Here is a 24,614-nt window from a genome sequence, read left to right as displayed (position 1 = left end):
GCAACGGTGGCACAATTGCTTTCATTTTCAGTCTATCTGCAGAGGTTTTGTTACTAATATTTTTATATTACCATATAAGATTTTGCAGTTTAAACTATGGACAGTTAGGATGTACGTTTCAGCAAAAGACACATTCTAAGAACACTTATAATTTTCATAAGTACACAAAAAATTAATTGATAGGTTGAGAACTAACAACTAAAATCAAGTTGTTGTATTGTTATTTAATTAAACTCAATGTAAATGAACATAAGTTATTGAAATGATGTATAATTTCTTCAAGACATGAATATCCAGTTAATAAAGGAAATATAATGAGCGTTCAACAAAACATACTGATGAAAAACGAGGGAATCTTAAAACTGTTATGGGTAGTAAACTGGTCACTAAGGAAATTAATAAGGCTCTAACTATTTTACTATACATTACTTGGCAAGTCTTAGCTACATTGGTTTAAATAAATCACACATATGTCTCGAACCACAATTATTTGAAGTTCATTCACGCATTAACTACTGGTCGGATTGGGTTGAAATTTGGTATGAAGATAGCTCACATTCCCGATTAGTGAGATATGAGTCAGTGGCTCAGTCGGTAGCGTCGCGGACTTCGGGCCCAAAGCAGCGATGTCGTGGATTCAGATCCTGGTAACTACCGAAAACATTTTATCAGTACAGATCACCTTTGTACTGTACCGGCTCACTCCTTGCTTTGCTGTATACGATCCACGCACAGGCGGTTGGTCTATGTGGACAGGCAAATGCAAGGTTAAAAGAAGCTGCCAATCTCTTAAAAAAAATAACATTAAAGACATGTTCTTAGCTCCAAAATCCTTTCGGTCTTTGCCCCAGTGGCTCTACAGTTTCCCAAGTTAATCTTATGAGTATTCATATTTAAAAGAAACTAAAGAATTTTGCCAGCTGTTTCAACTACACAAGTTGGTTCTATGCTATTCAATAGCTTTAAAAGGTTAAAGGTTTACCAACAGGGTGCAGAACTATCAATTCTTTTTGAATTTATGACAACGGCTAATTTGAACCAAGCAGCAACAAAAACCTGTGAGAACTTTACTTTTTTATATTGTTTAGGTGCAGTGGTAGAACACTATGGCTATGGTAGATGTGCCATACTATATTATACCGTAAATTATAGTAAACCGAATTTTCTCAAAACGTGTCCTCTCCAATTGCAAACGCAAAGCATGAGTATAGCTGCAGTAAGCATTTTATACCTATATGCCAACCCCGAAGGACAGGTACTCTGCTAGTATTTTGATAAGTTAATAGGAACAAACCTCTCTATCTAGAGGCAGAACAAGTTTGACCTCTCCTGTGGAAGGGTCTGCCTTGAGTCTATCCGTACCCACAATCCCATAGTGTACAGGGGAGCCCTCAGGGTCACTACCCTTCAACTGGTGTACTATGGTGCCGACCGGGGTGTCCTCTTGGAGGATCAGGTTGTCCATGTCATCTGTGAACACTGGCGGCTGGTTGGCTCTCACTCTCACTCCTACAACACAGTTAATATGACAAGGTGTGGACTAAATCTCTTGGCCTGTGCTTAATGTTGCCTTTAATCATAGAACATGTTGATCACGCACACTAGGTACGTGGTATGTTTGAGTCTACACATCCCCAAAGGCGAGGCTAGCTATGAGAGCATTTAAAAACCAGTCTCTTAAAGTCTGTAAAGGGCCAATAGATTTCAGGACAAAAAATTTCCTAATTCAAGTAACACTCCACCGCAGCAAACCTGCAGACCAAGCAAATGCAATTTGTATGACTGTTGTTAGCTTTGTGTGAACTTCACCTAAGTATAAATTTTCAATAAAAAGATACTTATTTTTTACGATAAAAATAATGTACAGTAGAGATTTGAATTTTTTTGTTATATTCAATAAGAGGTATTATCTAGAGCTAGGGGGAGCAAGCTGGCGTAGTGGTTAGAGCGCAGGACTTCAGTCCCTGAGGTCCCGGGTTAGATCCCCGCCAAGACACCAATGGATTTTATCTAAGTGATAATGCCACAACCCCTAGGTCTAGCCTGAACTAATGTGAAAAACAATCCCAGGCTCATGCCTAGTGTCCTAGGAAAAAAAATATCTGGAGCTGAACAACTGATTATTGGCAAATTAATTATGTTGTTACCAAATACCTTAACTTGCAATAAGTTATTAGATTGATTAACAGAGACAGGTGAACTTACCCAATGTGAGCAGCGAGAAGCAGATGAGCCAGACTAGTGAGCTCCCAGCGGCCATCCCGGCCCTGCTCCTGTCAACATACATACATTTTAGCAATCTTACTGCTGCTATTTATAATGCTCTTTACAAAATGGTTAACTACACTACCAGTCACAGCAAAAGTATGTACTAAATGTACATATCACAGCAATCAAACAAAAATGAAATGCATTTTTATTTCATCATTTTTTCATTACTGACTTACCAGGCAGGTCACAAAAAAACTGTTTTCCTTTTTAGATTAAAATATATTATGTTGCAGCTAGTGAAATTCTAGTTACCTACTGACAAAATTGTGTTATTTTTCTTAGCCTCAAGAGCCAAAAGAATAACCCATTCTTAAGGCCAGGCGCATACAGGTGATTTTGAGTCGCGCAACAGTTGCCCGACTAAAATGTTCAACATGGTTTTAAATTGGAGTGCACACACCAAGGAAACAGTCTAGGGACAGTTACGCAACTGTTGCAACCGATGTTCCTGGACCCAATTTGCCAGCGACTGCTCTGCGACTGAATTGTTGCGGGACTGTCGCTCCAGGTTTGGTATCCATTGAAACAAGTGTAGACGCGCACACATGCAACTAAATTGTCGCTGTGTCGCTCAGTCTCACCCCAGGAGTTCAACTACTCGTGGCCAGAACTGTCACTAGTGTTTGCTCTCTTGTTGTGTGAAGTTTTTAGAAAATTACAAGTATGAGTGTGCGTGATGAGGATGTCGAACAATTAATTGATGAAGTTGAGAAGAGGTCGCCTTTATATGGGATTATATGGGATGAACCCAGTATTTTCTCTTTTTCTTTTGCACGCGAAACTTCAGCAACAAAGCGCATACTACGGCTGTATCATTGAAATCCATTCGGAACGCTGTAACGAATGTATGTCCAACACGTCTCAAGACTAGATTCACGACAAAAAAGTTGCCTGTGTGCGCACTCCAGCTCAACTGTCGCTAGACTTCAGATTCTCCGAGTGGGTTGCGCAACAGTCTCCCGATTAGTCGGGCAACTGTTGCGCGACTCAACATCGCCTGTGTGCGCCTGGCCTAACCTGGCCACTCTTTTATTATAAAGGTTTTGTCTATAAAATATTAAAACTAAGGTGTAAAGTACTGCAGATACTGCAGCTATTTTAAACCAATAATGTAATAAATTGATGTACAGTATGATATTACTTTTCAGCAGAGTGTAGGTCTGTGTTATTAAGACTACAATTGTATTCAATTACTCCACAAATGTAAAACAGTTTAGTATGGATCAACAGAAAACAATTGCAGGAGTGCACTAATCTTAAATTACATTTAATCTACATTGCTAACATTATTATGAAAATATGAATTAACATAATTCGATTAGGCTTATTTTTTTGCCCATGAAAATACTGGACAAGTTAAATTTGGTAATATCCAACAAAACATGATGGGTGAATCATAATTCAGTTGATTTGATCTGTGGTGTGCATAAAATAATATGAACCAATAATCTAAATGAGACACTTTCCAATTATAATATTTTACATTATAAAAAGGGCAATTATGTTTTATAAAAACCGTCCTTCTAGTTTAATTTTTAAACTAATTTAGTGTAGCATTTAATTATTTTGTATTATTTATGTAAGCTAAATAATAAGTTTATCTATTCCATATTCTTTGTGATATCTACATTAATGAAAATTAGCATTATAAGTGATGCCCACTAGTGTGTATGTAGGCCTCCTCGCTGTGGAGTGTGATGGTGAACCCATGTACCGTTGAGTGACGTCACCGCGCTGACCGCCCGCGCCTAGCTGTCACTGACAGTCTCGCATTCCTAATTTGCGACCGACTCTGACGTAGAAGCACTGTGAACGTGCATCACTAACAGTAATACAGTTAATAATAATTTAATTATCATGATAAACTTATGTTTTGTAGTTCCAATAAAAAAGCATCAGTGAACGAATAATTATGTTTAGCACTACGATCAACAACCTGTAAAACAAATGTCACTAACATTATTCACAGGCTGACAGAGCGAACGGTCAGAAGGCAACGTGACACTTTTGTTGGCTTCGGGGAGACTTCAATCAAACTTAAACTATTACTCGTAGAGAAAAATTTACAAATGTCAATATTACTACACATGTCCACTTACGTACAGCATGGATAATCGATTATAGTAAACTGTATTCTGCTACTAACGATAACACGATCGCCCACGTACCAAATAATTAAAAAATATATTCGGCTAAGACAAAAGAAATTCTTTAGACTAAATTAGAATATACAGCCAAAGTGTTTATTTGATTTCAAATTGTGAAATGTTTTTGTGAGTACGAAAATAAGTCGACTCTGGAATCCATGTAACTAACAGCAACGCCAGACAAGGAGTATTTGTATGAGGCACTACTAGTTATATCTTGGAGTACAACTTTTTTGTGTGTTTTACGCCAGTGGCATTTCTTACGTTTTGAAAGGGAACGGTCCCAACCCTGGTGATTTTGACATAAAATCACAATGACTCACTGCACAAAAGTAGACTTCCCGTTATCTTAAAAAAAAATTGGGTAGGCTACGTAAATCAAAGACACTACTAGAATTAGTTTCAAAACATGTAAAACTTTGGATAAGTTGTTGCCGTTGCCGGTAGTTGGTAACTGGTAGGCTGCCGATGTTTAATTGTAAGCGAATTTTGAGATGGAGCATCGACCGCGGTAATTACAGTTTCTCAGGAGTGAGGCAAACTCATTGTGTGGTTTGTATTGGGCAAGTAATCTGAGACTCCCAAGTGGGACGAGAAACACCCGAGTGTTGTCACAAGCCCACGCCACTACCATTACCATACTACTACTACTACAGTGACTGCGACTCCACCCCAGACCTACTACTGTAGGTACTGCACCCATACTGTCAAGGACTGGGACCTCGTCGTACAACTATATGGGCATCACTTCTATCTCAAATTTAAGTTAAAAACATTTCAAGTATGTACTAAACTATTAATTCGATTGACAGCGATGAAGTGCAAATATATTAGTATTGGACGTTGTTTAAAAAAAAAACACACACACAGATATTAACAAACATGATTATTGATAATTTACAAAGTACTCAAACGAAACGGTAAACAAGAAAGCAGAGTTAGTGAAGAGGAAACGGTAAAGTGTGTCGTCGGGTTACCGTTACATAGCACGTATCACGTCAGTCGCGTCACACACCGTACAGTAGCAGAGTTAGTGAAGAGGAAACGGTAAAGTGTGTCGTCGGGTTACCGTTACATAGCACGTATCACGTCAGTCGCGTCACACACCGTACAGTAGCAGAGTTAGTGAAGAGGAAACGGTAAAGTGTGTCGTCGGGTTACCGTTACATAGCACGTATCACGTCAGTCGCGTCACACACCGTACAGTAGCAGAGTTAGTGAAGAGGAAACGGTAAAGTGTGTCGTCGGGTTACCGTTACATAGCACGTATCACGCCAGTCGCGTCACACACCGTACAGTAGCAGAGTTAGTGAAGAGGAAACGGTAAAGTGTGTCGTCGGGTTACCGTTACATAGCACGTATCACGTCAGTCGCGTCACACACCGTACAGTAGCAGAGTTAGTGAAGAGGAAACGGTAAAGTGTGTCGTCGGGTTACCGTTACATAGCACGTATCACGTCAGTCGCGTCACACACCGTACAGTAGCAGAGTTAGTGAAGAGGAAACGGTAAAGTGTGTCGTCGGGTTACCGTTACATAGCACATATCACGCCAGTCGCGTCACACACCGCACAGTAGCAGAGTTAGTGAAGAGGAAACGGTAAAGTGTGTCGTCGGGTTACCGTTACATAGCACGTATCACGTCAGTCGCGTCACACACCGTACAGTAGCAGAGTTAGTGAAGAGGAAACGGTAAAGTGTGTCGTCGGGTTACCGTTACATAGCACATATCACGCCAGTCGCGTCACACACCGCACAGTAGCAGAGTTAGTGAAGAGGAAACGGTAAAGTGTGTCGTCGGGTTACCGTTACATAGCACGTATCACGTCAGTCGCGTCACACACCGTACAGTGTGTATACAACGTGTAGGCAGAGAGTAGAGCGTGTATCTACAAGTTAATCTTCAAACTCGAAATTAAATATGACAAAATTAGGCCAACGTCAAAGTGAAACCAGCACCTTTAGATCGTCATCTCAATGGTTTATGAAATGAGTGGAACAAAATTCACTTAGTACCATCATGCATTAACGCTTAACAGTTTCACCTCACACTTGTAAACATAAAAAACATGTTTGGTCTCCGCAAAGTTTAAAGAGTACTCCCTTGTAAAAGGGTCATAGAACCTAGGGTTATATTTAACGAGTAGAACAAATGTAAATTTACCTTCAAATGCCGATCAAAAACAACATGAAACACGTCAAGGCAGGCTTAAGATTTTACAGATTATTTAAATAGAATTTTGATAAATGTAGAATAGATTGTTCCTCTGAATTAATGCATTAGAATACAGAAAGAAAGTAACTTGTCAATATAGCGGAGTTTAAGTATCATTTAACTGCCAAGTGCCAGTAACCACAGAGAAGGATGAGTTGAGTAACCTAACCTCCCAATCTGTTACATTAGGTCTGTACAGAAGAGGTATTTGCCTCGCGAATCGCAATACAACGCCGGTGCGGTCAGAATGGCATTTTTGGAAATCTAAAAGAATACACAAGCGTTACTTGTTAATGGGCTGTTAATGGATTAATTTTACTAATTATAACTAAGGTCATAGAGAACAAGAGATAATTATAGTTAATATGCTTGGCCGCGAATCACAGCACCTATTTTTACAATCACAGCGTCAATTATTAGAGCCGATAACTATTGAACCCCAAAAAAATGCTACACTAGCAAACTAATTTATCCAACAAAACTTGTATTTTAACAGAAAACCTTTAGATAATCACAGAACTCTTTGGGTCAATCTAGGGTAACTTTATTACTTTAATACTTTTCAATGAATTGAAAAGTAAAATGGGCTTTTAAACTGATTAAAAAGGGTTTCCTTTCGATCGCTTTCCCTAATTTTACGTTTATTTCTGAGGAAAGCTCACACACTTTGTAGTCAATGGACAGACAACACGCACCTTTCAAAACAAAAACTTCCCATGAGAAAAGAAAACAGTTCGAGTTCGAAGTCACTCCTTTCACTGAACTAGTGAGCTACTAGCCCGGCGTTGCGAGTCCAGCAAGTAAGCTCCGATGACGTGCAGTAATTTTCGTTGTTTAGTCTATGGTTAATTGTTTATTATCATCGGAAAACCTAGCCAGGTAATATCAGTAGGTCAAGGTGAGTGACGGTATCGTCAATCGAACGTAATAGTAACGTAGGCTATCCAATGATCTATGTCATGTCTACAGATCACGCCTCCATGCTCGTAGGAATCTGCACAAATTGTCTTAGTCGAGTGGTACCCACTTTCAAATATGGCGGTCGCTGGTTTGATTCCAGACAAGATCGGTTCTGGATCCAGATGACTTCTTTTGTCACTAAGATATTTCAATCAACGATGCTATCTAAAAATACCGACACTAGATAGTAGCAGGCAAGACCAGGGTTTGGAGTGGAACTATTTCCTTAAAAAGAAAGTAAAAAAATCCAATGACGTTGGAAGGCACGGGTAAACTTCCCTAACGTATAGCATATATTGTACAGCAAGAAGTACGTGGCCCTGTAACTTTCAACGTTACGATTTCGAATACTACTATTAACTGGTTCAGAGAGAATTCCGATTTAAAATATGTCAAGAAAGTCCAACGATCCAATGAAATAATAATACAGTACTGATTTGTGATCCTGTAACACACACAAGTTTTGCAGATCAATGTGCACATCCTTAAAACAACTAATATACATCCTCAATCATCAAGCCCTACAAAGAGTATACTAAGATACTGTAATTATACATTTGCCGCTATACAGTGTACTACAGTCAGCCGGCAGCCGGACAATTGTGGGATATGATGCGTGGTAACTGTGCCACATTACAAGGATATGAACACAGTCAGTGACTGTGAATACTTTCCCTCCGTCTCTGTCCCTACAACAAGCGTTACGTCACATACCAACTGAGCCATCAGTACACTCTTCAATGCTATAGCTAGGTAACCGAGTGGCTTCTATGTTCGCTAATCCATCAATAATCCATGACCTTAAATTCTAAATTGGTTATGTTTGCTGACGATACTTCTGCTATCTTCACCCATCCAGATAAATCAATGTTTCCACAGCTTATAAAACAAGAATTCCAAAAGCTGGAAAGTTGGTTTCAAGCTAATGGACTTTTACTAAATCAATCCAAGTCTCTTTTAATGAACTTAAAAAAAAATTATTTTAATAACAATTTTTCACACGAAAACACCACTCTATCTTGCAACCTTGCTAACTCCACCAATTTTTTAGGAATAACAGTAGATCATAAATTAACCTGGAAAACTCACATAACAGACGTCATCAAAAAGTTAAATAAAGCATATTTTGTAACTCTCATTCTTTCTAGATCAGTTGATATTTCTACTCTTATGATGGTATACTATGGATATGTTTATCCTATTCTCAATTACGGAATTATTTTTTGGGGAAATTCCGACAAAAATAAAAAAGTTTTTAAATTGCAAAAAAGAATAATTAGAACAATTTATTCTATCAAAGCTAGGGGTTCTTGTAAAAATACTTTTAAAAGCAATAATATCCTTACTTTTCCCAGTCTGTATATCTACAATTTATTAATTTTTATGAAACAAAATATTTCTAAATTTTCTGTTAATTCGGACAATCATAATTATAATACCCGACACAAAAGCTGCCTTTTATACCCTAAACATAAATCCTCAACTTTAGAATCTTCTCCCCACTACTCTGGTGTTAAGTTTTACAATAACCTGCCTGATTCGATTAAATCTGCAGCTTCCCTTAAGTCGTTTAAAAAACAGTTATTTAAGTTTTTATGTAGTAAATGCTGTTATAAGGTAAAAGATTTTTTCCACTGACTCTTGTACATTAGTTTTAAGATATTTGTTTTATCACGATTATTGTATTGACGCTATTTATGTATATGTATACTAAATGAATAAATGATAAAAAAAAAATACTGGTTTATGGTTCAAAACTGGACGTAGATGTCCTGAGCTTTTAATAAAGGTTTATAGAGCCAAAATTGACTAGTCTTGGTTTTATGTATATGATTCATGGGGGGGGGGGGTTACTTATAGTGTTCTCAAAAGTACATGGGCACTTTTGTATTTAACTCATTTCGTACAGCTAAAAAGTTACCACACCATTCATTCAACACCTTGCAGAGAGTACCCTCTACGTTCAACACTCATCTTCGCCGTAATACAAACCTTGTAGTGTCGGCGTCTAGAAATCTAATCCGATATTGTACGGAAGAGTTAATTAATTTGTAGAACCCCAGTTTGGTCGTATTTCTTCCTAAAAACAAACTTTACTTGCACGCGGAAATAACATTTACGTAATAAATAACAAGTCGCTGATTCATCTAATCCCATTAAGTGACATTCGTTCCTATTGTGTAGTTGTTACATCCAGGACCAGGACCCAACAATGGAGACAAGAGTCGCGTCGTTATCGACCGAGAGAGCGAATATCGGTTTCTCCAGAGGTCAGAGGTCAGAGGTGAGAGGTGTAGAGTCAGCGAGGTAGAGTGACTCGACGAGCCGCGACCACAGACAATCATAATACAACTTACTTTCGCGCGTTTCTGACAATTGTAAACTGAAAATGCTGCAAGTATCCCAAACACCACGTTACATCGCCTAGAATAGTAAAATAATAACAATACCTACATGCTACGACACACAAATTGTATACGATGCTAGGAATTCTGAGGGAGAAAAGATCCTTACAGTACCTATGGGAAGATGAAGAGAATAAACAAACACAACATGTCTGAGCGGTTTGTGGCCAGACGCAACACAGTGTCAACACGTGATCATTTACACACAAGTACCAACAACCTTTAGCTCGGAGTGTGGGTTGACAGCGTAAGTATTGGTAATTATTTTAACTTGTTACTGTAGCTATTTTTTATGGCAGCGACTTATTATTATTTTTTTATTGCGGTCGAATTATTAGCATTGCCAAGTAATATAGGCCTATTCGACAATACAGTAGACAACTTCATATATTAAGAGGCTGACGCAAAAAACTATAGAACCTAAGACGAGAAACATTAATTTAGAAGCGCGACGAATTCAATCAAGGAAACTACGTGCCAGAACAAAACGTGTTTTGTCTGAAACTTCATAAATCAGTAGCTAATGAAGGGAGCCGAGAGTCAAAGAAGAATAAAGCTATACCTTATAACGACCGACAATGGGTGTTGGGTATTGCTGGTCCAGGCATTGTGTGGTACAAGATTGGCCAACAATGAGAGGAAACTGTGGTGTGTGTGTGTGTGTGTGACGTGTGCCTCAACCCAGCCTCTTATACCACGCCCGTCCCACCTCCCACACTACGTCTCAGTCTCAGTCTACAAACAAAACTTAACCTAATTAGGGCTCGACTAGAAAACTTCCGGGCGCTTTACTAAACAACTCATTTTAACTAACGTTAGACACGAAACAAGTTGGACGTCATCGGTTGTGTTTCTGTTTTAAGTTTTGTGGATGGCTTAAACTCAATACACCTGGGACTTGGTATCAAAAATCTGTTTTATTTCCAAAATTGTTTACAAAATGATAAACAAAATACGAAACAATAGTCCCATATAGGCCGTAAAAGACCTGTGCGCGGGACGAGCTCTATTACAAATTTGAAATAATCTAAAAATTAAAATTAAATTAATCCGAATACTATTTAAAACCAAGCTATGAGACAGCTAAAGGAACAGTTAATGCTAAGTAAAAGGTAGTCGGGTGAATGGAGTTGCAGTTACTGATGCAACTTACTTACGCTAACTACGCATTCTACGCTAACTACGCTAACTACGCTAACTACAACTAACATTCTGTACGCTAAATGTTGTTTGGTGTACTGGTGTATTAATTATTGTTATGTATTGTATACTGAAGTGATAAGTGTCTCAGACTGATCGAGCCCAATCTCCGACAGCCAACTGCTTACCAAACGTCTATAGACTGGTACAAAAAAATCGCAATATAAAAAGCATTGGTAAGGTTTGCAGACTTGAAAACTCGGGGTACCTGCATCCCTACATTTACAGCTCCTCTGGTGGGATAGTTATGCGTGATTGGCGTCACTATCAAATCTTGATTGGAGTAGATATATACAAGTAAAGTTTTGATAAAAAGTTGACGCACCGAAAGTAATTGAGTGTTTTTGAATAATAAATTTGTAGAGAAACGCCTGTTGAATTGAAAAGCTATTTTAATAATTAGTTTTTGTATGACAAACAGTGGCTTTAAAATATTACTACTAGCTCCTCCCCATACTATAATTCCATATTGAAGTATTGATTGGACAAATGCATAGTACTGTATAACATTTTTATTTCATTAATGTTAAGAATTTCGCGTACGTTTTTAAAAACATAAATTAATTTCCTAAGTTTTGTCTTCAAATATTTAATATGGGGTTCCCATCTTAACCTACTATTCAATATCACTCCCAAGTACTTGTAATGATCTACTCTCTCCAAATGTAAACAGCCACAGGTAGAGTTACCTGGATCTCCACAAACATGCATCACCAGCCTGAGGTTGGCGGGAGGCTCACTACTTTGTCTGAGGTAAATCGGCATATATTTTGTTTTTAAAACATCCATTGATAATACATTTTGGTAGCGTAGAACCATTTTTTAATAAGGAACATATCTGTTTGCGCTACATTGAATGTTTGGTCCCAGGTATTACCTTTGAATATAACTGCAGTGTCGTCGGCAAATAAAAAGAGCTTTCCTGTGATTGGAAGTTTGTCTAAATTATTTATATAAATCAAAAAAGGGATGGTACCAGCGTACTGCCCTGGACAACTCCGTAGTCTATTTCACGTATATCGCTAAAATTGTTGTTAATAGAAACTAACTGGCTTCGTTTATTCAAATAACTACTGAACCATTTTAGGGCCAAACCACGAATTCCGATGCATTCCATTTTATTTAAAAGAATATTTCTATCAATTGAATCAAATGCATTTGCAAGGTCAATGAACACAGTCAATGCTTTTTCATTTCCGTTAATACACTCCGAAATATATTTATTCATAGCGAAGAGAGCATCACTAGTATTTTTACTCTTCCTAAAACCATACTGGCATTCTGATAACAAATTATTATCTTCCAAATAATAGTGCAATTGTATTTTGACACATTTTTCTAAAATCTTAGACATAACATTCAACAGGGATATTGGGCGATAATTGTTTTACTCTTGCTTTGTGCCAGATTTATACAAAGGAACTACTTTCGCTATCTTAAAACGGTCAGGAAATTGTCCAGAGAGAATGCTTAGATTAACTAGGTGATTGAGTGGAGGTATCAGTGCCGGAATATTATTTTTTTAATAAAATCGCCGGAATTCCATCTATACCAGGAGCATATCCACCACGCATTATGTTTGGGAATGGATTGGTGACCTGATGTAGTTACCAACGTTAATCTGTTGGGAAGAACTATCATAAAATAATCTATAAGTTCGGTAACTAATTGCAAAGTTAAGTTTACTATTACGCTATAGCTTTTGAAGGCAGTACACTTACTTATACAACACCATTGAACGATCTTTCTCGTATTTACTTGTCGTTTTAAGAAAAAGAAGAAAATCTTTGAACAAGTTTTAAAAGATCGGTACTAAAAATACTTTACAGGCACACTGTTTTGTATAAAATTGCATCTTAATATCAGGGTTTTTGACAAATAATGAGTATAAACTTAGGTAATAAAATCGAAAGAGTGATACAATTTGTATTTTTCCTTGGGTTTAAAACCCTTCACCATTTTCACGTATAAGTACACGTAGTTTCTACTATTGTCAACAGCTTTGTCTAAGCCTATAAGCAGTTGTTCAAATGTGTGCAATTAATCTCCATTTAGGAAAACGAAATGCACATATTCTTGATCAATGATGAGAAATTGTTGGCGCACGTCACAGTTACTAACCCAACATTTTTACTTGAACATAGTCTCTTTACTAGAAATTCAAAAATGTAATTTTTATTCATGTACCGCCAATGAAAATGTGTTTTCATCACTCTGTATTCGAAAATAGCCCATTTCCATACAAATGAGATCTTCGAAAATCTTAAATTTCCATACACCAAAAACATGTAGTGGTCAGCTGACTTTTCCTGACATAAATATTACTTTTGCTACATAAACATTACTTTGCCTGACATCAACAAAGTTACAATCAGCTGAATTTTACACTAAAATCAATTGTACAGCCGTATGTATTGTGTTTCGATTAGAAAAATGAATAGATTACGAAATATCTAAATACTGTTTAGTTTTATGAAGTAGTTTTTTTTTCGTGATAAAAATATCGTTCAATACTCGTCACGAAAGTCCCATTTCTGGGCGAGGTATTGTTTCCCATGATCGTCTTCGACTTGCTCGTAAAACATCTGTCCCCGAAATGGATCACTTTCGTGACTAGTATAATATACTATTTCATCATACTGCCCGTAACTGAAGTAAAATACTTTGATGTGTATAATCGTAGCTAACTACGAGTTGAAAAGTCAATGTTTGGCACGCCGAACGTTAAATTTGGCCAATATGCTACTGAGGAGTATCGTTCACACAAAACTATGCCCTAATATGTATAATTGAACATTGCCTTAGTTTGTGGATTATTCCTATGACACAATTATGAATAATGATCACGCTGCACCGCCTCGCGAACTGTAAGTGAAACGTATACATAAATATACGTTTTATTAACCGATACCCATGAAACATGAACTCGGGTCGAAAAGAACCAATTCAATTTACATCGCATACCAGTGATGTAATGTTATTTTACGTATTTTAATGTGCATTCCATAAATACAAAATAACACGAGCCATGCTGACCTTGACCAAGAAACTTATAGAACAGTATACTAAATTAGGCGAAAAAATACAAACTGTAAAATGTTAACATTCTGACACTGGAACAGATTTGAACAATATGTTTGATCTTGGTCATTTGAGATGATTCGCTACAGTCGGACACGGTTATTTCACGTAGTTCACGGATTGACGGTCGGTAACGGTTGCGTTAAGTTAACAAATTGGATCAGGTTGACATTATCAATCAGCTGAGCCCCCACGTTGGGCCTGTATCTATATCAGAACACACTTTCACATCACTCGCTTCAACCATTGACTATTGGATACTGAAGTAGACATCCCATCTATATACAACAGTTGTCGTATCATCATCATCATCATATCTATATATTAAAACGTGACAGGGAAATCTGGTAAATAAGGAAATATTTGAGCTAAAATTTTATCGACTAATGAAAATTTGCTTAGTTTGCAGGTTTGCTGCGGCGAGGGTATTAAAATATCCGTGTACCTCTTGAGCTAGGTCCAGAAAGCTTAGGCTGAGAAGCTAGACCGGCGCTTACCTGCTGTAAGCTCAATTTTTTGTTCCAGGTCGTTAAACGGATTGGTGAATCTGTGTGTGGCCCAAAGGTTGTTCCGTACGGCGAGTACGGTGACTATACAGTAGGTCCAGTGACACTCGTACATACCAAGGACACAAAGGTGACTAAGACCCTGGTACGACTTTTACTGGCCGCCAGCACATTCCTTTGCTGACTTAGACTAGTTAGAACACCGCGTTTAGGCGAAAGAGTTGCCATTGGGGAATGATAAACATCGCGGTTTCAATTATTTAATGTTTATACAGAGCAAAATCACAAAGGTCATATTGAAAATATAAACTAATTTAGGACGAAAACCCAACTAAGGTGGTGACTTTAAACTGTTTAAATTTTGAAAATGAATTAACTAGTGTTTATATGTCACGCCTTTACATCCTATAACGATAGGCTCCAGCCCGGAACCGTTTTGCATATTAGCTAGAGGGCCGCGGCGTTATCACAGGTAAAAGCCATCGGTGACTGGCGGGCTGTATCACTATACCAGATCACTCCTTTATGTACTTAGGGGCTAGAAGGGAACTCTACACTAACGACAAGGACCACAAGTCGTACTGACGCTGTTCTCATTGCAATCGTATGCGGCGCGGCCTAGGGTTGGTCTAGGAGGATCCGTGGCGCCGATGTTTAGAGGGACGAGGAACAATACAGAGAGATGTCACCGCCACGACCTGGCCCACTCGTCACATCTTGCAAATGTCAAGGTCGGCGCTACCCTGGTCTGGTCTGGTACGTTCTACAGTACAAACAACCTGGCCTTCTATACCTACACGATGTGGACGTTATGTACGGTACCGGTACTCAACTAGGTGTACGTGTACAATGCAGTTGTCTGATTGCAACATTGAGCGGAGCTAGCATATTAATCCTATACTTATCTAAAGCCAATGTTACATCTGTTTCTCGTAAATGAGATACTGTATATACCTGCAGTATCCAATGCCAATGGTATATTAGGTTCAAATAAATGGAATGGCTATTTGGAGTATTTAAAAGTCAATTTGTGTATCAGCCTAATTCTGGTGACCCTAATTATTGGTTTGTTATTTCATCCGTAGTAAATTATGATCAATGATATAATTCAGATTATTATTCCATTTTTCTTTCTACGCTATTTCTAATGTGATATTTTAGATGATTTGTTGACTAACATATGTTACGACTCTTGTTTACCTTTTTCTTGTTCTCTCGCAAATAATGTCATGGCGACCGATTAACCCATAAGGCCCATATTAAATTTCTAAAAGTTTAAATTCACGTAGAGAAAAGCCCTGTGGTCCGATTTGTACCATTTCAGATTTATACCTTCCCATGGTTGGTTACCAACGGTGCTAAATTTCGTGCAGATTGCTTCAGCCGTTCATGAGGAGTATTATTTGTAAAACAAAAGCACGAGTGTAGTATAAGAGCTTCGCTTCGCTCCGCTCAATAAAACTATTTAAAATAATGGAATAGTCAATTTTCAGTACAGTAATATCATTTTTAAACACTGAATATCCTTAAGTGGGTTCTACCCGGTAGCCTGAAGTTCAAATCAAGATTGCGGATTATATGGGTTGAAATGTAGTTCGGGATTAAACATGCCTCTATTGTACAACCTCTCAAAATTCTAAAACTAATTTGTTTCAAATTATCGTGAGGTTTTGTGCTCTTAACATGTCAGAGCTTGCAATTGACGGGGAAGAATAAATGTTTAACCATTATTCAGAAGTTAAAATCGCATGTGAAAAAGGCAAACTTAATTTACAGATTTAAAAAATGATTAAAAAAAAGAAACAACGAAGTTTCAGTTCATCCACTGCATAGTTTGGGTCTCTGTGAATAATTTACAGTTTATCTCAACTCGATAAACACTTTATTAATGGCCCGGAGTTCTTTTTTGTAGGACCATGTTCACGAGGTAACCAGCCGGCGGATGAACTGACCGGTCTCTTAAACTCTACTAACAAAATTCAAAGTACATGTTGGATGTCAGATCCTCAACCTGAGAGACCAGTTCCGCTTCCGTCGTGACGTCCCTTTCTTCTACTTTCGAACAACTACCAAAGAAGTCTCGCGGCGACGGCGATAGATTACACAACTGCAGTCTGCAATACTGCAATAGCGCTATCCATTATCAGTGTAGCTTGATTGAAACAAATTACATCATTAGTAATGTGTTATTTAAATACTAGCTGTTGTACCCGTGCTTTGCACCGGGAAGAGGACACAAAATAGAAACATTTTAATCTTTATCTCTTGCATATAATGGTTACACATCCGCCAACGCTTTTAGAATCAAAATTCAACTTTTATGGCCTTAATAGAAACGTATAAGTTATGACTTTTAAATCTGGTAAGTAGTGGATACCACCATTTTGGTTTTGATTAATTTTAAATCTTGTGTAGGCTGATATGAGAAAAACTGACCAAATCTCCGAGTTAAACTTTGACATACATGATTTACCTTCATCTCCCTTAATTACACATCTTTTAATTTATTATTGACATTTTAAATTTCAATTTTGAAGTTGCAAAAATACTAATTATTAAATTTAGATATCTTTATATTAAACTCTTCTTTATATTAAATCACAAACCCTTTCATCTTCAGTTTTTTCACTCACAATAAATCATTAGCAAAACTAAGTCAGCTGTTATAAACTTTAGAAATATTGCTGTGCCTTATCAATACAGTCTTTTGAAATATTAAAGAAACTATATATAGGTACTATAAAAAATTTCAAACAAATAATTTAGCATTAAAGACAGCAGACATAACTAATATGATTGTCAAGCATCAAGGACTAAAAAATGTAATAGCAAATACAGTATATGTTTCATTGCATCTCTGATTCTACTACCTATACAAAAATATCAACAAACAACTTAATATACAAACCAGTTCATTTAAATCAGTTCCATCGTCCATTGCATTTACATTTTCACACTTACCAGTAAGAAAACGTAGTAACAGATTTCATTGATTTTAGAAACAAAAGAACACTGTGTACTGCTTAGTTTTATGATATTTTCCTTGGTTTAATTTACTCAGTGGTGTGGCAAAACACAAATAATAAATGTATCAAATAAAGTAAATGTGAACTGAAAGCTATGTTAAGATAAAATAAGAGTATTTTGTATTACCATTTGATAATTAAATATAGTTACACATATACAACAGATAAAAAAAAATCAACGACAATTTAGTTATTGATGATATTCTTTAGTTAAATTTAAGCATAGGTTTAGCAAAACACAATAACTTAATTTACCTAAATATACATATAAAAAACAATGTGATGTGCAAGTTATGTTAAGTTAATCTAACACATGTGAAGCAGTTAGAATTTATTTAAAGTAGCCTCCAAATTCATACAAAACATCTATACATTGTAATTTTCATACTGTTTCCATGAAAACATATCAATAACATTATTTTCACTTAAGATTATTAACTTAAGACGCTTTAAAAAATCCAAAGCAGAGCCGGAGTTGATACAGCAACGGTTATAAAATTTTTTTTCTATAATCATTGACATAGTTTTAGAATAAATAATCCATGGTAAAAGGTTAGCTTAAAATAAACCTACCTCATATGGAAAATATTATATTTAATTTCTTTGTATCAGCTGTCTGAAATTGTGAAATATGCAGTTTAGCAGTTCTTCTTGTTTATATTTAAATGTCAAAGCAAATGTAAACAAACATTGTTGGTGTTCTCATCACAGCCATGGAGACCAATCAATATTTACTTTTAAAATGTTCGCCTCAGAACTTTTAAAGCCAAAGGGGCAAAGCCTACGGTCAGTATTGTAATGTAAATAGTCCTATAATGGTCCTTGGTATGGTAGCTATATTTTTGTACAATTTAAGCCCAGTTGGTTAAGTAGTTTTTGCACCTATTAGTAATACACATACAGACAGACACCATTAGATTTTTATATAATAGTATAGATATAGATACCACAAACGACTTAATATTATAGAGAGAAATTTTCTGGTACTGTATCTATATACAATTGTTTCAATAAATACCTATACTGTAATGAAATGCATGTACAAAACTGCAATGTACAGGACATAAACTTAAACTATGTTTAGAAATACCCCTGCCGCAGCAAACCCGCAGACTAAACGAATTTCCATTAACCTGATTGGATTTACACTAAAATGCCTCCATAAAAATAGCACATTTATTTCCTATTTAAATAGAATTAGTTTTACGAGTACTTAGGTTTGCTGCAACAGGGAGGGTAAAAATTTTTTTTTATAAAATGATAATAGTTTAGTAAGAAATAAAAGTATTTTCCAAAATCGATCAAAATATGTTCATAAACAAGCAAACTACAACAGTTGACTTATTCTCCATAAGAATAACATGGGAATTCTAAAATAAATTTTTTTTAATTTTCTCTATAACAATTAGGCGCATAATAACGCTTCAATATACTAAATTATTTGTTTTTTTTAAGCTCTACAAAATGGTTTAAAAAGAAATTGTGAAATTTTGTGTTTTTAGGGTCAAAAATGGGAAAACCCTATTTTTACCCCATAAAACCCCCCATAATCCCCCGTTCCCATAGTCCGATCATGCTGGTTCGCGAACTCATTCAAGTTTATCCCGCCTTACACCTTCAAACCAAATTTTATCAAAATCGGACAAAAATACTCAAGTTATCGTGCGGATGGACACACACATATATATATCAATTTGAACGAATGGTGTTTTTGGCCTCTGGAGACATCAAAATGAAAAAGTAAATCGGTCCCGGGCTTAGGTCTTACCATGAGACCTACGGTAATAGCTACTTCCCTATAGGGAAATTCGCTAAAACAAACAATACGTTAAAAACCCCGAACATTTTATTCTTTGACTTCCCTTGGAAGTATTCTTTTTTACCCGCGGAAGCCGATATACAATCTGTTTAACACATAAGTGTTAGTCTGAACTTTACATACGAATGCAGCACGATCATCGTCTATTATCTGAGCGGCAACGGCCTTGATTAGATTTTGACGTGCAAAGTAACTTGCAATTGCAACCCACCTTAAATTTTTAACTACTGTATGTACTGTATTTGACATTAAAAAAAACTAAACCATCATTATTGTAGCCCTTCATATCTTACAAGGTTGCCACAAACCGATTTCAAATTTCACAAATAGTTAAAAATTTAAGAGGGGTTGCAAGTTACTTTTCAGCCACTCTTTATGATTAGGTTTAGTTATAGCACAAAGACTATAGACAACACAATGTTGTCTATAGTCTTCGGTTATAGTTAGAATTATTGTACAAGGCCAAAAGCATCCAATTAACACATTTTAGTGATTATGTGGCATGTAGGCCTACTTATGGATGTAATTAACACTAAGTTTGAGGCAAAAATGGTAACGATGTATCGATGTTGTGATATCGATATCCAGAGGTGAATTACCAACGATATTTTATTGGCTCTATCAATCTACTGTTCTAGGGACTATAATGGGTTGACAAATAGATATTTAGAGAATGTTTGACATCCATATACAGTAGAACCTTGATAACAAGACTCTCAAGGGGATTGTAAAATAAGACTTGTTATCAAGGTTGACTTCTCATCGAGGTTTGTAATAGGCCTAACTGTGATTAGAGGTAAAATAATTTAAAGGGGATTTGAAAATGACACTTGTTATCAAGGGCGACTTGTTATCGAGGGTCTTATCAAGTTTCCACTGTAATATGTAGATGTGTCTATATGGAAATCTGAGCAAGAATGCAGAAAACCAAGAAAACTCGCAATAGTAACACCAGGGAGAAATAGATAGAAAAACGTACTGATAGGAGATATGCATAAATCCGTTATCCTCTTAACTACCGGTACGTGAAAATAATATGCTTGTCCAACGATTCGATATTTAGTTGGCCGATACATTGCCATTGATGTATTAGGCCTACTAGGTAAGCTCCAAAATTCTATAATAAGCCACATTTACCATATACCAAGACCATATAGCATTGAGTGATGGTAAATGTCACACAACGCTGGTTTGTTCACTACTTAAGAGCTCACTTCTCCAAGGACGACACGCCACTACGCCACCGCCTGCGTCTCTCCCTCAGATACACTACACAGTGCTGCACTACCACATTCGCCTGTGAAACTTCATTCTACCTAACCAATTTTCTTCGCAGTTTATATACATTCTCAGAAGGGATTTTTATCGCGTGCCATTAGTCCATTCTTTTTTTGTAAACGTCAACTAAGTAAGAATAGTGCAGAATTTCTTGTTCTAAAACGAGGTACTGTGTTGTATTTCGAAGACTTGAAACGTTAGTATCACGTATGAGGTCTGGTGTGACCAGGCCAGATGGAGGTACTGAGGTACACAAAGGAATCTGCGGCGTGAACGGTCGTCGTGCGGCAGCAAGGGTCAATGTCCATCTCGCGAGTCGCGGCGGCTCGGTCGGACTCCCCAGTACAACAACACAAGCTAGCTGTAGCTGCGTATTAGACCAAACGACTCAGCTGTCAAAAAGCATATTGTTTTGTTGTGATGTAAACTAGCTGTTACCCACAGACTCCACCCCGTTATACTAATAAAACTATTGATTGGTTAAGTTAAGATGAAATAAACCAAACAGAATACAGTAATGGTAATACAAACAAATAATAACAGCTGAAGTATTTTTAACATTAGGTAAACGGAAAGTTCCCTTTGGAAAGCAATTACGATCTTATAGGGCAATTTATGAAATAATGGATAATTTGCCGCAAGGTTTCTCGTCATGACGAACATTTTAAGTATATGGTTTATGGGGGTGTGACTTGTAGTTTTCTCAAAAGTTCATGGGTACTTTTGGCTTTATATATAGAAGAAGATTGCAATTCATTTAATCAATTTTGCCTCATTTAATCAATAGTCAAGTTTTGAATTTTTTACTTATACTATAAAGCAGTATAATATTGGTATTCTTTGCCACTTATGAGATTATTGTGAAAATTTACCTAAAGATTAGTAAAGCATTGACTACTGGAAAAGACAAAAGTTTTCACTGTATATCGAGGTCTGAAATCCGATCCCGTTCCCAGGTGAGAAAGTATATACACCAAGCCAGGAAGTTATAAACAGAGAACTGTAGTAAAGAAATGACAGCAACGCACACTTGCGCACACACAATTGAATTAATTACATCTCCGATATGAAACGATAATTAATTAGGCCTAGTACGAATAGAAACTGAGATTTTTTGTTTTTGTTTGATCACCTTAACCACAGAAAACATATTACTATTACTATAAGGTTATAGTAGTATGTTTTCTGTGCCTTAACTTAACTTAAGGCTGGCTTTTTCTATTGTAGATATCTAGATTTAGCTGGGTCTATGTGGACTAATCTAGTCATGAGGTACTTTTCAATCGAGGACGGGATCAGATTTCGGAACCCAAAATGTTAATAAAACTTGGGGTTTTTATGGGAAATGTCAGCAAGAATCTCCTGAATACTGTCACAACACAAACTCTTGGTCGTCAAAATTAACTTTAAACAAAGCGTCGATATTCTAGTTTTGTCAAACAATGAACGTGAAGTAATTACGCACCCAATACATAATCACCACCGCATCTCCCCATCCAGTCCTAAACTTAAGACCTAATTACATAATGACATAAAGCGGAAGAGATCGCTAGGTTGGCATGCAAGTGGAGAAACAGGTTACGGAGAGTGTGATAGTAGGACCGGCCTTGCCTGAGGCGGTGTGATATCACGTGTACAGACCACCAGTGCCAGTACAGCAACAGCAACACCTTCTTTCAGCAATGTAGGGGAATAGCGACGATACAACAATAAATACACTATCTTTACATGAAGTAATATTTCTGTGCAGATAGAAAAAGGTCACAACCCAAATACAATCTGATCTAATACCTGACAAGCCCAATGATAAAGGTGTGTGTGACTAAAAATTAATCATCAAGAATCTACTTGACAAAAATATCAAAAGAATGTCAAACTGTATCAATTTTTACATAGTTTGCAGCATCTATGTAAATAACATATTAGCAAATTCCTTCCAACTTGTATGTTAACGTTAGCCTCGTCCACACAAGGAGATTTGTCTGCAAACTGTTTTCACACACTGACTGTTGGCGTCTCAAGCCTTTGTCCACCACGAAGTTTTTGCTTTTTCTTGTTTTACGTCCATACAAAAATAAGACCTCTAGTACACACAGTCAACACGTCTAGCGGTGACGAGTGAAGAAAACATATTTTTGCCTTGTGCGTGTTATGTATTTCTCAGAAGGTGGTGGACAAAAGAATGCTTGAAGGTACATACAACACTTAAATTACCTCTACAGGTTTGGAAATGTAGCTCAAATAATAGCCGCGCACAAATTCCTTCACAAGTCCTTAGTAAATAACCATTCAAAATATCTAACAAAGATAATTTCTCATAATACCACGAGTATATAAAGCTTTGTTTCTTCTTTCATGTTTGAGTGTTTTCCATTTTGTTGGCAAACAGAAAACTCCAGAAACTGAATATTTTAAGTCAATCGTTTGTAAAGTGTTTGCAGACTATTTTAAACATTTCTTATCCACTAGGAATTTGATTAGTGCAAGAGTGTTCAAATGCATACAATGTTTTTGTATTAAAGCCCAAGTAAACGTGCGTTTTCCTCCAACTTCAGCACGCTACGCGGTTAAGGTCAAGAACTCTGCGTGGAACGGCGTAAAAAGTTGGACGCAGCGGAAAAGTGTTTTTCTACAATCGGCCAATGCGTTGCGTGACTAGCAAATTCGCGGTACCCACGGTAGCATTCTGCTTTGGATCGGAGAAAAGAGGTGTCTCGCTTTCATTGTCAAAGATGAAGAGATGGATGAAGGTGTAGACATAGCCCTAGCTCTACTGTACAACAGGCGAAAATGCTTCAGCGAACTATTTAAAATCTATGTTTATAGCTATGAGGGTGCATTTAGTATTCTTATTAATAAGTACCCGATTGACGATGAAGTAAAATTAGCAATACTTTGACTTTAGGCTAACTTAAGATCACTTTCCCTGTCTTGTCTTGTCGACTTGGTGCGAAGTGACATAACTTGGAAGCCAACAATCAGAATGGAACAGAACTAACTCAAGACACACAGACAATTAATGTCTGTCATCATTACCAGTAAACTTAGCAACATCACTCAAACTAGTTTTCTCCATATTTATAATAGCCCAGTTCGGCAGCGTGGTTAACAACTGACTGCTCTCAAAGCAGACCCCCCAATCACGCTGTACGCTTTGTGCTGCGCGGTTCAGTTAGTCGCACATCGTGTCGCTAGGAAAACACTCCCATGGGTTTCAAAGGGGTCGGCGGCTCCAGGTCCGTGTGTATGCAGCACGCTGCGTAACTGGCTTAACTGCGTTGCTAGGAAAACCCTGCTTAAAAATGCTCTTTTGATGGGAGAACTTCCTGAATCTCGAGTTACCCTGTCAGAACCATTCTTGGAATTAATTTTTTTTGCCCATTCACTGCAAAAGCTCACAACGTTAGATGGACCTGTCTCCTAATACAGATGTATTTTTATTTGTTTTGTAACAAAGGGTGCACATTTTGAAACCATAGACAAACTCTCTTCCCCTGATTTTATTTCCGCTTTGACAAGACTTATATCAAGACAAGGTCTTTGTAAAAATATATACTGTGTCAATGGAACTAATGTTGTGAGTGCTAAGAAGATCTTGAAATCAGCAGTTAAGTATTTTTTTAAGAATCAAGAAATAAACTTAGTATCATTGAATTCAACTCAAAACTCAATCAAGTTCTACTTTAATACACCTTCGTTAACTTACC

At 36.9% G+C, this 24,614-nt stretch overlaps 1 protein-coding gene across 1 annotated transcript in view; it reads right to left on the bottom strand.

Annotated features, from left to right (window-relative positions):
• Positions 1 to 24,614, bottom strand: part of LOC128983410 (cadherin-87A) — a 122,689-nt gene that overhangs the window by 89,242 nt on the left and 8,833 nt on the right. The window contains exons 2-3 of the mRNA XM_054402691.1: positions 2,206 to 2,273; positions 1,295 to 1,509 (exon numbers count right to left, since the gene is read on the bottom strand). Coding sequence (XP_054258666.1) covers positions 1,295 to 1,509; positions 2,206 to 2,260 — 270 coding nt within the window. The 5' untranslated portion in view covers positions 2,261 to 2,273. The remainder of the gene's footprint in view (positions 1 to 1,294; positions 1,510 to 2,205; positions 2,274 to 24,614) is intronic.

This window comes from Macrosteles quadrilineatus, unplaced genomic scaffold (assembly GCF_028750875.1).
Source record: "Macrosteles quadrilineatus isolate MER2022 unplaced genomic scaffold, UCM_ALF_1.0 Scaffold_1__1_contigs__length_201487025, whole genome shotgun sequence".
NCBI lineage: Eukaryota > Metazoa > Arthropoda > Insecta > Hemiptera > Cicadellidae > Macrosteles > Macrosteles quadrilineatus.
Note: the sequence above shows the minus strand (reverse complement) of the source record. Positions and strands in the feature narration are given on the sequence as shown.